The 12437-nt window shown below is 41.5% G+C and overlaps 1 protein-coding gene across 1 annotated transcript in view; it reads left to right on the top strand.

The window, feature by feature from the left end:
- CYYR1 (cysteine and tyrosine rich 1) overlaps window positions 1–480 on the top strand; it is a gene marked incomplete at both ends in the record, with an annotated part of 87020 nt that extends 86540 nt beyond the window's left edge. Inside the window, 2 exon segments of the mRNA XM_082279024.1 lie at window positions 338–378; window positions 382–480. Coding sequence (XP_082135150.1) covers window positions 338–378; window positions 382–480 — 140 coding nt within the window.
- Window positions 481–12437: the final 11957 nt, after the last annotated feature.

Raw genomic sequence — 12437 nt, 5'->3', positions numbered from 1 at the left:
ATGAATATTTTGAACCAAAACCGCTACACCCTGACAAAGTTTAGCTCTGCCACATTTGCCTGGTATCATCTGCCATTACAGATACTCAAACACTGTTACTAGCAGAGCCTGTTGGTGGGCAAACAGCTAAGGAGTGAAGGAAAGGGCAATAAACAATGACTCACATTGATATAAATTGACTGTATAATGGCAGCCTGAAAAAAAAAGAATGCATTGCCAGGAGGTTTTATATCAGTTGCATGCAAGTCTGCATGGATGGATGTCAGCAAGAAAATACTTAAAGGCTGCATCTGAAAAACAGGTTTTTAACTATGTCTTCTTTTTTCTCCCATTGCAGTGCCTCCACCACCATACAGTTATGAATATGAAATGGAGTACTGAGCTGACCTACCTCCACCTTATACTCCAACCTCACAGACTGTGATACAGTATCCCCCACCCCCCTCCATATCCAATATCCCTGGATATTCAGGGAAATAATTAACATGACTTCACATGGATATTGACTGCCTGTTGACAATGTTATTGGCTCAGGGACAAATAGGACTGGGTTTTGCATTAACATATGTGGCCAGGTATTGAAATAACTTGCAAAGGTTGCCATGGCTCAGGATGAATAAAAATACTGTCCACTCTGGGCCATCATGTTTCATGATTAAACAACATGTGACCAAAGAAACAGTTCCTATAAGTTAGTGTCTGATGAGTAGCGCTTAACACCAGTTCTTAGCTTCAGCTGCAGCACATGGAAGTGGGGCTCTTCCCATGTAGGAATGTGTAAGTGGTGCAAATGGTTCAACAAGCTGTTTCAAAAGAACAAGAGGCAGCTGCTGGGGCTTATTCTGGGGGAAAACGGCAACTGTTGTCCTGAGGTAACTGCTCTGCCTTTCCTTGAAATGGGGGCAATAAGCAAGAACAAGGAAGATTGAAACTGTTTTCTGTTTCTACTTACAGCTGGTAATACCCAATGATCACTGTGCATATTGGTCTGATAATCATGTTACAAGGAGAAGTGCTATTAGAGTTATTTAGCAACTAAAAAATGATGGGTATTATTTTTGGCCAAGTGCAGACTTTTTAAGTGCCTATTTTTAAGCAGTTAGTGACTAGTTTATGAACTAGAATGTTAACATAAGGAAAATTTTTGTATGTGAAATACTCTAATTTATAGCTGATTAACTTTTACCTGGACTTTAATACTCTACACATTGGAAATATGCTAAAATGCCTTTTATATCAGCAAATGATACTTTGATTTTAGTATAAAAATACTGAATCAACAAAACTCACAAGTGGGAGAAGAAATGCAAAAGAAATATTAAAACATCATAGATTTTACTTCAGTTCAATTGCATAAAACCAGGGTTTTAAAATCATATTATGTATCAGTAATGAGGATGTTCAGCCTTAGCAAAGAGATGAGGGTAGAGACTGTGAGCATCTGATTACTTTTGAATATTGTCTTGGGCATTTTAAAACTTTAGGTCACCAAGTAATACTTTTTGTATTTGTCATGCATGTTGTTCAACCTTACTTATTCTCTACTATATGCAGTCCAGATCTTTATGATTTAAAATGTTCCATGTACTTACGAAGCTAACTGTAATTCTGCAGCAGCTATTTGACTTCAGAATAGAGTATTCCATTACCTAAAGCATAATCTTTCAGCATTAAGACTATTATTTTTCTCGGGTTTATATGCAAACTGCAAGGAGTGGGTCTCTTCAAGGATTTAAAAGTACTGAATGCTCTTAGTTTGAGTTGGGTGTCTGAGGAGTTTGAGAGTGCTACAGCTGTGGCATTAGCTGCAGGTTACTGTTGATTCACAGAGATCAGAATGTATTTAAATATTTTCCAGTGTAGCCTGTCTGTTCTTTTCAAGTGTATCCATGTCGTAACAAATAAAAAAGCAGCTTGCAAAAAGGAGATACTGTATCCCAGTAAAATCAAACTCTCATCATCCCCTAAGTCTGGTGGTTTTGGTATTCAGTACTGATTCAGGGAAGAACTGAAGCAACATTTAACTGATCTTAAAATTTATTCAGAGACATTCTTGGAACAAGACCTTACTGACTGTTCTTGCTCAGATTTTGCAGTTGTATTTGTCCTTTCCAGGCTGACTAAACTTACCCCTTGAAATTCCACTTTGAAGTGCAAATGGCATCAGTCCCTGCCAGTGTAAGTTCAGAAGATCTGTGTTGTGGCCAGTGGCCATTGGCCATGCCGAGTCCAGAAGCTACCAAGGTGCTTGTGACCCGGTCAGAGGAAAACTGAGCTGCATCTCAGATGTTTGGTTGCTGCTGTTTCCTTGGAGTCTTCTCTGAGAAAGGAGAGTTACATTCTCATTTCTATTTTGCTGTTCAGAGGTGACAAGTCCTGAACTGGCTTATCCTTACAATTAGTTCTGCTCTGGGTACATCCTGTGACATTTCAGCTGTTACCCTGACCTCTCAAGAGATCCCAGTTGAAATCCTCCCATGAAGAGCAATCCTCTGTGTGCGGTGTTTTGGCAGTCCCTACTCAAAACCACGTGCTGGGGTATTGATGTGTCTGCCAACATGGTGACCTACATGAAGAACAGAATAAACATAGCTTTTCCTGCAGAGAACCCAGTTCCTACTGCATCATTCTATGGTAGTACCTCAGCACTTTCTAGTTGATCTGGATAATATTTTGGTGCCAAAAAGTTACCTATAGATAATGAGTATTGTCACTTTCCCATTCTCATATTTCATTTCTTTGTGCTGAACATGGAGACACACAAATCAAAGAGCAGTTTGTATTTGATGAATCCAGTCTTCTGAAAAATACAGAGGAAGAAAACTGTCCTATAGATTGTAAATCCTCCTCTAGAACAAGTTAGGAAACAAATTTCTTGCATAAAAAGGAATTTCTGGAAAATTACTAAAAGTCTTTGATCACAGAGTTTTCTGTTTTTCAGCTTTGCGATTACATGTTTCCTCTGATGATGTTGCATAAAGGACATAGTGACCAAAGTACCTACAAGGTTTACATGACTTATTCCAGGGAAAATTGTGGAAATGGGAAGTTGAGAATTTAGTAGTACTCGAGAGCTATTTGTTTGCTATTAAAACAGTGCTGGGAATGTTCATTTTTGTATAGTTAATATTCTGCAAATCCACATATACTGGGGCATGCCAGACAGTAATTTTAATCTCAAAGGACAGCACATTTCTTTTTCTTGCTAAGAATGTAAAACATAAAAGTATTGGTCTTTCAGCAAACCCAGCAAAACTAGTATGGAGAAGCCTAAAAGAGGTGATGATTGCATTGAAAAGAAGTAGAACTGAGAGAAACAGAGAGCAGGATGGAGTCTGAGTGATTTATAAAACAAAGAATAGAACAAAACAGTTGCTGTGAAACAAATGGAAGCATTTGCCAATAGTAAAGTTCTATAATTTGAGTTTAGTTGAAAAAAATCAGTGTTCCAATACCTGAAGGGGGCTGCAAGAAGACTGGAGTGGCACTTGTATTTACAAGAGCATGTAGGAGAAAAGGGGGAATGGTTTCAGAGGATAGAGTTAGATTAGATACTAGGAAGAAATTCCTCCCTGTGAGGATGGTTAGACACTGGCACAGGTTGCCCATAGAAGCTGTGGATGCCCCATCTCTGGAATTGTCCAATGCCAGGTTTGACAGGGCTTTGAGCAACCTAGGATAGTGGAAGGCGTCTCTGCCCATGGCAGTGGGATGGAACAGTATGATTTCTAAGGTCCTTTACAACCCAAACCACTCTGTGGTGCCATGATTCTTTGTGTGCAAAGAACATCTCCATATTCAAAGTTCTGCAGTGCAGAAATTGCCGGCCAGTGGTCATTTATTCTGTTTCATATGAATAGCTTGCAGATGAATGCATTAGTACAAAGAGTCTTCACTTAGTCACACTGACTTTTTTCAGTCTCATGCCAGACATTGTACTGTAAAATAACAAAAAAAAATAATAAAACAAACCTGAAAATGTAACCTATAGCTGAGAAAGGCCAGAGGATCCTTTGCTTCTCTCACTTGGCAGTGGATATTAGCACAAATCTGGCTGGTGAATGTAGCATTACCCTGGGCAGTTTGTGGACTTGGACCAAATGCTGCTGGTTTTCTTGTGGTCTCAGGTTGCCCTGACTTTGGTTCATAATTTCTAGACTGCACTGGGGAAGCAGAGAGCGAAGGTCTCCATGTGAGGAGTATAGGGCCTGGTCCCATGAGCCTTTCTCCTTGGTTCCTAGTTTAGCACATAGGATGTCTGCCTGGTTACAGGATTTCTGTTAGAGATTGGGAGCAGCAGGAGTTGCAGGTGCATACAAGGGCATATGCTGGCACATGCTTTGATGCCAGTCCTGTTTGTGGGGGGAAAAAAATCTGTGTGACGTCTTATTTAGTCATGCATGAGGGATATTTCAAGCCACGATGCATTTCACAAACTTGATTTAATCTGGCATTTCTTTAACTTTTTCCCCCCCAGGAAGAGCTACTTCAAAACCAGTTCTCTCTCTGACAGTCTACTGTTTCTAGGGTATATACCAAATAGGAGGACATGCCTGTTAAAGATCTAATGACCCATTTGGGAGACTTTACAAATTAGGTAATGATCAGTTGGAGGAGTTAGAAGGCCGAGGCAATGCCAGGGGAAGTTAATGTGGTAGGCTGTCATTGCCTAAACTACGTATGACGATGAAAGGATCATTAATGTTATTATAAGCCATTTTTAATTAATGAAAAATGTAACAATTTGCTTTTTTACTGTTGGTAGCTTTGAAAGATGCAGTTTTACCAGTGTAGTACAGTAGACTGATTTTCAGTAGTACCAAAATGAAAATATTAGTTTGCTCCATAAAGCACCTTGGTCAATATTAACAGTGTTCTTGATATAGCAGAAATAGAGTCTTTCAATTTATAGCAAATGTTCTCAAGACCATTTGTGAAATCACAGTGCTATTTTTTTGGATGTAAGGGGAGAGTTTGTAAAGCACTGATGGCTGTCTATTAGAACAGTAAACATTTGGCATTTCTGTATTCACTTTCATCCTGATGTTACAAACCAGTTTAACACAGAAAACCAAAGGAAACTAAGCCTCTGTGAATAAAACAGATCAAACCCAGAGAGGTACTAAATATACCCAAAAAACATGATTAAAACCAAACGAGTTTAGATGTTGGTGCCAAAAAACTTGATATATTTTATTTAATAGTAAAAGAGGCAAAGAGAAAGAAAAAGAAAAGAAATAAATAGAAAAAGAAGTGTGCGTGGGTGGGGAAACGGGGAGAGTGACAGGGGTTAGGTAGAAACATATCACCCTTCTGAGGGTCCCGACGACGTCTCGTGGCTTCCCTCCATCTGGTCTTCTTAGTAGTGAGGGTCCCCAGCCGCCGAAAAGTGTAGAATCTCGTGGATTAATTTACGTTTGGGCCAGGTGGGAATGACCAGGTGCCTCCCCTGGGGAGGACAAGTTTGACACTGTCCCTTGCAACACTGTGGATCTGTTGCATTGTGTTGCAGTGCTCTGGTGCTGGTTCTGGGGACCCCTACAAAGGGGGGGGGCCTTTCATGGGCCACGACACCCCCTCTGCTGTCCTTCACATGGGTGCAGCTTTTCCTGGGGTCAAGGGCCCTACAGCTGAGCTGGTCTGCACAGCAGAGGATGGGCGTTCATTGCCTTTGACCAGAGGCTTTTTACCACAGACCCAAAACCTCTCCTCCCCCCACCCATTGGTGTGAGGGTCTGTTCGAGCCTGGCAGCTGATAGCCCCTGGGCTTCGGTCTCCACCCTGAAGGTGCTAAGCTTGATCCCTCTGTGAATGTATTCTTCCCCCAGCCCAGACCTGAGTCACCTTATCTTATCTCCATCAAAGTGCAGTCTGGAGTCTTAGGGCATGGTAGTCTTCTCTGCAGTTCTTTTATACAGTTTTGCTATAATAGGCAGAAGTCCTTCATGAAGATGTTTAAGCCATAAATTATAACATTTCAGTCTCTGACACCTGGGAATTCTCCAAATGCTTTAGTAACTATAAAAATAATTATTTTAGTCACCATGGAATAAAACACAACAGGTATTTAACAGCACACAGTAATATTGTCTAACACCCTGAGGCAGAAATTGCACAAAAGAATTAAGGGAAGTTGAATTTATTTCTTGTGCTTTACTAAGACATCAATGTTTGGACAAAAAATCTTGAGAAAAAAATGACCAGGACTTCATATCAAGCAGCTCCTATGATTACACCCAGAATAGTAGTCATAGTTTTTATATTGCAGCAACGTATGAGATCCAAAAAGCAGAGCCCCTGTCCAAGCCTGACTTGTGGTGCACCCATTGTAAATCCTGTTCCCACTCTGTTGTGACAATGGTGTACAGCAAGCAGAGGACTGAAAAAAAGAGATGTGATGGTCCATGACTTCAAAAAGGGAAAGAGAAATGCAGAAAAACAAAATGGCCAGGACTTTTTTTGTTCTGTATGAGCTTCATAGGACAGCTCACTGTCACTGTATGAAGGGAGCAATGAGCTGGGAATGTGTTGAAGAGCTGCCATGCAGCCAGGAGAACAGCCCAGAGAAGGATCTGGGGAGCTCCAGCTTCGGGACGATGTCAGTTAAGGTTCTGGAGGCAATAACTAGAGCAGAAGTGTTTATCTGTCTGGTCTGCTGTGAAGATTAGACAGTCAATATGCACACAGCTCTGGAAATGGGAAACATTATTTTTGTTATGCTATGTACCATTAGTATTCACATCCTTAGTGAAGAGTAGAAAAGGGCAGGCTTTGGATGCCATTGCTACCACAATGACAACTAAGATGGGACTAAAGCCACCAGAAACAAAAGGAAAGCCAAAGACTTAGGTATTTCTGAAGATAGTGGCCAATTTTTGTCAGACTAGCATATGGAGCTGGTTCCTTCATGGAGGTGAGTTGGCCTGCTGCCAGCAAAGGCAGCTGATTTTAGACAGCTGAAACCTGCAGGAGGGAGGCTACATTGGAAACTGTGTAATGCCGATCTTTCCCCAGCCTGCAACTTCACCTGATCCCTCTGCTCACCCACAGGAAACGTGCCTTGTGGGAGATTTCAAGGCAGTCCTCCTTTCTGGCATTACTGCCAAACTGGCCACATTAGCTCATAAGCTTTGCAATATATCAATGTCACGTTCATTTTCAGGAGCGTGGGCAAAAACATTTTTTCATGGCCAGTAAGCAATCTCCAGATTTCTCTCAATAGATCTCACATTATATTGACAAGAACTTGTCCATTACAGGAACTAATCTAGGTACTACCTTTCCCCAGTTTATTCAGGTTGTCCCATCTTTGTTGTATTACAACATATTTACCAGTGGCTCATCTCATTGCCCTTATTTACATGCTCCCTCCAGATCCTTCAGGGCTGCATCCTTACTGCTGCTTGCCAAAGAGCTTTTTCTTTAGTTTCTTTTCTTTCTTCTTTTATTTTTGTTGATCTACCTTGGAAAGTAGAATATCTTCCAAGCAGACCCCTGCCCCTTGCATCACCACTATGTGGAGGCTTGGCTCATCAAATAATCTATACTCTGGTGTTAAACATTGCCTCCTCTGCAGGGGAGGGAGGACAGCTGTTTGGCAGCCATCCCAAGATCACCCTCAGCTCAAGTTTGGATTGTGATGAAACTCTGTGATGCTTCCTCTCTTTCCAGGAATCCAAATGTGCTCAGTAAGTTTAGAAAGAAGAAAGGGAAATGGAAAAAAATGTCAGCCCACATCTGCTTTCTGGTTTAGCTGTTTCCCTGTGTATTGCCAGCTCTGGAGTTGACAGCATGTCTCCTCTTTTTTGGATGCTCATCTTTCCCTTCATTGTAGAGCATCTTTAAGAGGAGGGGAGGGTGTGTTATGGGCATCTGTGCAACTGCAAAGCCCAGATATTCCATGAGGCTGCCATGTGATTTCGGTACCTATAGCCCTCTCCTTTACATCTGGACCATTATGAACAATGGCTCAACTGGAAAAATGTTTTTATCCTTTTGTTGAGGTACAATACTCTTCCTGGCTTAATTTTTAGATATTTAATGTCCCCTGGTCTTACACAGATGGTGAGCTGCTGATGACTGGGCTGTGCCTAAAGAAAATGGTAATGCATGCTGGGAATCCAGCAAACCCATGTAATAAGACTCATTATACCCTGTAACTTGAACAATAAATCAATAGCTACAGATTATACAGATAGATTATAGATTATAGATTGTACAGCAGGATATACAGCACATACATGTGCAATAAAACTGAATATTTGTGACTGGCCGTAGTTGAGGCCAACTATCATAGCAGTGAGCTGCTTTGTTACCATGATGGGCTTGGGTACTTGAGTACTTGCCAGGACACAAAGGGATGCCATAGTACCTGCCATTTATTGACAGTTAATAGGTTGCTTCTACACCTCCTACCTCACATAATGAGAATCTATGGAATTACCTCAGGCTGCCCTTGTCAATTATTGTCATCATTATTTCTATGTTTAAAAAACAAGGCATAGTTCTTGCAGGCATTCATCAAAGAACTGCTGTGGCAGAGCAGTCTCCACTACAAAGCCTTAGCTGAGACCTTATCAGCTAAATTCTTGAGATTTAGGAATGAAAATAAATACGTATGTGCTGCATTATTCCTTGTTTGGTAATGCTCTTTCCCTGAGGTAGAGGGTGGGGGATCAGGCCTCTGATTCAGGATTGGGAAATCAGCTGATAGGTGTGTCCACATAATGAACCTGGAGATAAACCATAACAGGCTTCTTTACAACAGACTCTGGACCTTTGTGTAAGATACCTGCCACAGCTATGCTATTGCAGTATATTCCCCTTCACCTACAAGAGGCTGTAGTGGTATAAATGGTCCCGGTTTGAGACAAATTCAGAGGAATGTCCAAAATGAACATCCTCTGATAGAAGGCAGGTTACAGCCATCCCTCCCCCATCAGGTTCGGAAAGAATGTTCCTCAGAGGAAAATGAAAAAAAACCTATTTATTTAACAAGTAAAGTGCACACAGGCACAGGAAAAAAAAATAATGCTAAATAATAAAACCTCTCGCTGTGGAGAGAACCTGGGTAGATTTCAGAGTCCTTTGTGGGTATGGCTTTCTCCTCTCCGGAGCTGGGTTTCAGCATGGGGCCCTCCAGATGAAGGTGTAGGGTCTCCTAGATGATGTTCTGGTGTTGCTGAACAGTCCAGAAGAGAAGAAGAAGAAGCCAAAGTCCCAGGAAAACCCATTTTTTCCTCAGCTTATGTACGAGAAGCTAACTAAAAAAGCAAAGGAATATAACTCTTCCCTGCTGCAGAAGTGGAGCAGCCAGGCAGGAGAAGCCAGCGAGTTTATCTGTATTTTGCACACAGCGCCGAAGGAATTCCACCGACTCTCCCCTCTCTCTCATAAAGGTACAGAAAGGCACGGGATTCGTGTTTGGCATAGGGCAGATGATAGGGAATATGGTATCATGCAGTCACCCCAGGACACTGACATATCTGGGAGACTGTGAGAGTAAAACAAAATTTCCACCAGCTCTCACTATGTGATACAATCAAACTAGGGCAGTTGAGGAAGCCTTCCCTACTAGAGTGGTCTCCCTCTCCCCAGCCATGAGTCCTCCCCAAGGCACCAGTGGCTGCTCCGTGGTTCTGCTGAGGTTGGTGTGTGGCAGCCATAGGATGGCAAAATGAATGGGGGACATGGCAGTGAGACAAGTTGGCAAGAATCAATACTTACTTCCACTGAAAAATCTGAAGTTAAAATCCATATTTCCCTTTGGTTGCTGGTGTTCATTGTTCAGCCTAATTTCTGGTTAGCTTCTGTGAGTGAATTTGGAGACAAAGTGAGACTGGTGATGTGGTGCAGAGAGAGAATGCTGAGTGTCCCAGGGATTGGAATCCTGCAAAAAGGTAAGATTGACCTATTCATCTGGAAGCCTGGGAAGAGTCAGAACATACACATGCAGGCTTATTGATGCTTATCTTTGAAGCCAGAAGAGTAGCATCATGATGTTCCTATCCCTTCCACACCTGTCATATTCATTTAAAAAAAGATCAGGAGCCCAACCTATGTTTGTTCTTTCTCTAGCTGCTGAAGACAGTTCCTTTTGAAAGCTGTTGAAGACAGTTCCTTTTGAAACCTGATCTACTCAGTGGTAAGCTTGGATGGTGATCCTTCTGACATGAATAAGGATAATAAAAGGGGCTGATTGAGAGCTTAGATCTTAGCTTTGTGGGAAATGAGGAAAAAAAAGCATCTCGCTAGTTGAAACTCAAGATTCACTGAAGTTTTAAAGCGCTTCTCCATCCATGGGTAGTAAAATAGAGTCTTTTTGATCTTGATAGTTCAGACAAGAGTTATGGTGAGAGATATCTCATCATACTTGATGAGAGTTTTCATAAAGAAAATAGGACAACTGTGATTGGTTCTGTCTGCAACTGAACAATAATTCTGGCCTGGGGAGGGCCACATGTCTGTTTTTCCTTCACCCTTGTTCAGCATGATTCTCACATAAGACTTGTGAGCATGATGAAGTTGGGCTAAACAAAGTGGGATCTACAGAATAAAAAAATCTTCAGAAATATGCTTACTCATTTTATATCAATTTGATGAGCAGGTATTTTCAACCTTTGCAATTTAAAAAGGCAATTAAGTCTACCATTTGCTTCTTCAATGCCCAAAAGTAAGAAAGGGGAGTGCAGGCCGACCTCTGGCAGCGGTTCTGCCTATCCTTGCTCTCCTGCAGAGTCTGGTGACAGTGTAGATGGAGCCCGAAAGGAATGGACACAGCTCTGAGCATCTGCTTAGATGCTTTGGGAACTGCTAGGGCATCAAATGGTCAGCTCTGCAATCTCTAGATTGTAAATTTTTGAGACAGTATAGTTACTTTGCCTAAGTTGTCCATATCTGCCTGCCTACCAAAGAGTTGATACAGTTTCTTTGACTTCCTGGCTTCTGAAAAAAAACCCCAAAATCCTCCTTCCTTTATGAATGATACATTGCTATGAGAGGCCAATTTCAGTGGCTCTATGGGCTAAACCAACAAAATTATAAATCTACCCTGGGCTTCATCTGAAAACTTCCTCATTTCAAGTCATTAGCTTGAGTCTACCCTGAGTACAAGGGCTGGAAAATGACAGCCAAGGATTTCTGCTAAGGGGAGTTTCTCATGCTGGGAAGCAAGAGTGACTTGAGTGCTGCTTCTTTAAAATATGATAATGTGATCTAAAATCTAGAGACATTTAATTTATCCTGGGTATGAAAAGGAAACACAACAGGAGGTATTGGAAATTTTCAAGTGCAGATAAATCTTTCTGCATATCTTGGAGGTCAGTGTTTAAAAGCAAGAAGCCACAGATAAAGATCTGCAACAATTTTCAGTCTTCTCTTGCTTATGTATTTCCCAAGTGTCTGTCAAGTGTTGTTTCTTACTATTGTCAGCTTCTATTGCATGGTACATGATATATATTTAAATTGACAGCCAGTAATAGACATTACAATCAGTGAAAACCGTATTTTATAGCCAGTATGGATGGAAGTCATAACTTGAGGATCTGTCAGTTACTTGTTGGAAATATGAATAATTGATACTGAACATAGTACCTTTTCACAGTCTCTATTTATTAGAGACAATGCAATCAAAAATAGGGGGTTTTTTCCCAATGGTTTCCTTTACGTATGATTTGGTAGTCTGTGTAATTCAGGAAGAAAATTACTCAGCATCAGTTAGGGTCTGAGTGAAGACTTGAACTTGGAAATGTCATCAGACATGACAAAATATTCAGATCTGCCTGCAGTAATATTGAATACAAGATTGACAGGTGAAAGTCTCTTGCTAGCATCATTCATTGAAGTGTGCCGACAAGACTTCAGGAGAGGTCTGCATGGCAATGTGGAAGTGTGATTTCCACATGCTGTATCTGTGGCAGGGTGGCAGAGAGGGCGGGGCAGTCAGACCCATGATGGGAGTTCTGCAGAGGTTCTGTGGACACAGCACCACATGCTGGGACCACTGCCCCTGGCATCCACTAGCATGGAAATGAAACACCCTCAAGGTGTATTTGGCTCCACTGGCAACTAACATGTTACCTGTGACCTGTGCAATATTTCTGAGCTTGACTCTGATCTTGAAATTTAATTTTTTCCTGGACTGCAGTGTGATACAGAAACTATCTAAACCTTTTGCCAAGACCATGCCACAGAATCAGTTGTTCTGATGACCGCAGGCCACCAAACCTGCCCTAAGCCCCTTTGTGGGAGGAAGGGTTGTTACCCCAGTTATGCTGCAGGGGAGTTATCAAGACCAGAAGGAATTTAAAACCACCGCTTTGTACTTGATGCTGTAGGCTATCCAACAGACAGTCCACAAGAAGGTTGTCTTTTGATAAATGAAGGGTGAATACCAGTTGAAAAGGACAGTTTTATTTGGTTTGTTTACCCAGAAATGA

The sequence above is a fragment of the Coloeus monedula genome (assembly GCF_965178545.1).
Source record: "Coloeus monedula genome assembly, chromosome: 3".
Classification (NCBI taxonomy): Eukaryota; Metazoa; Chordata; class Aves; order Passeriformes; family Corvidae; genus Coloeus; species Coloeus monedula.
This window is presented reverse-complemented; position numbering and strand designations above follow the sequence as displayed.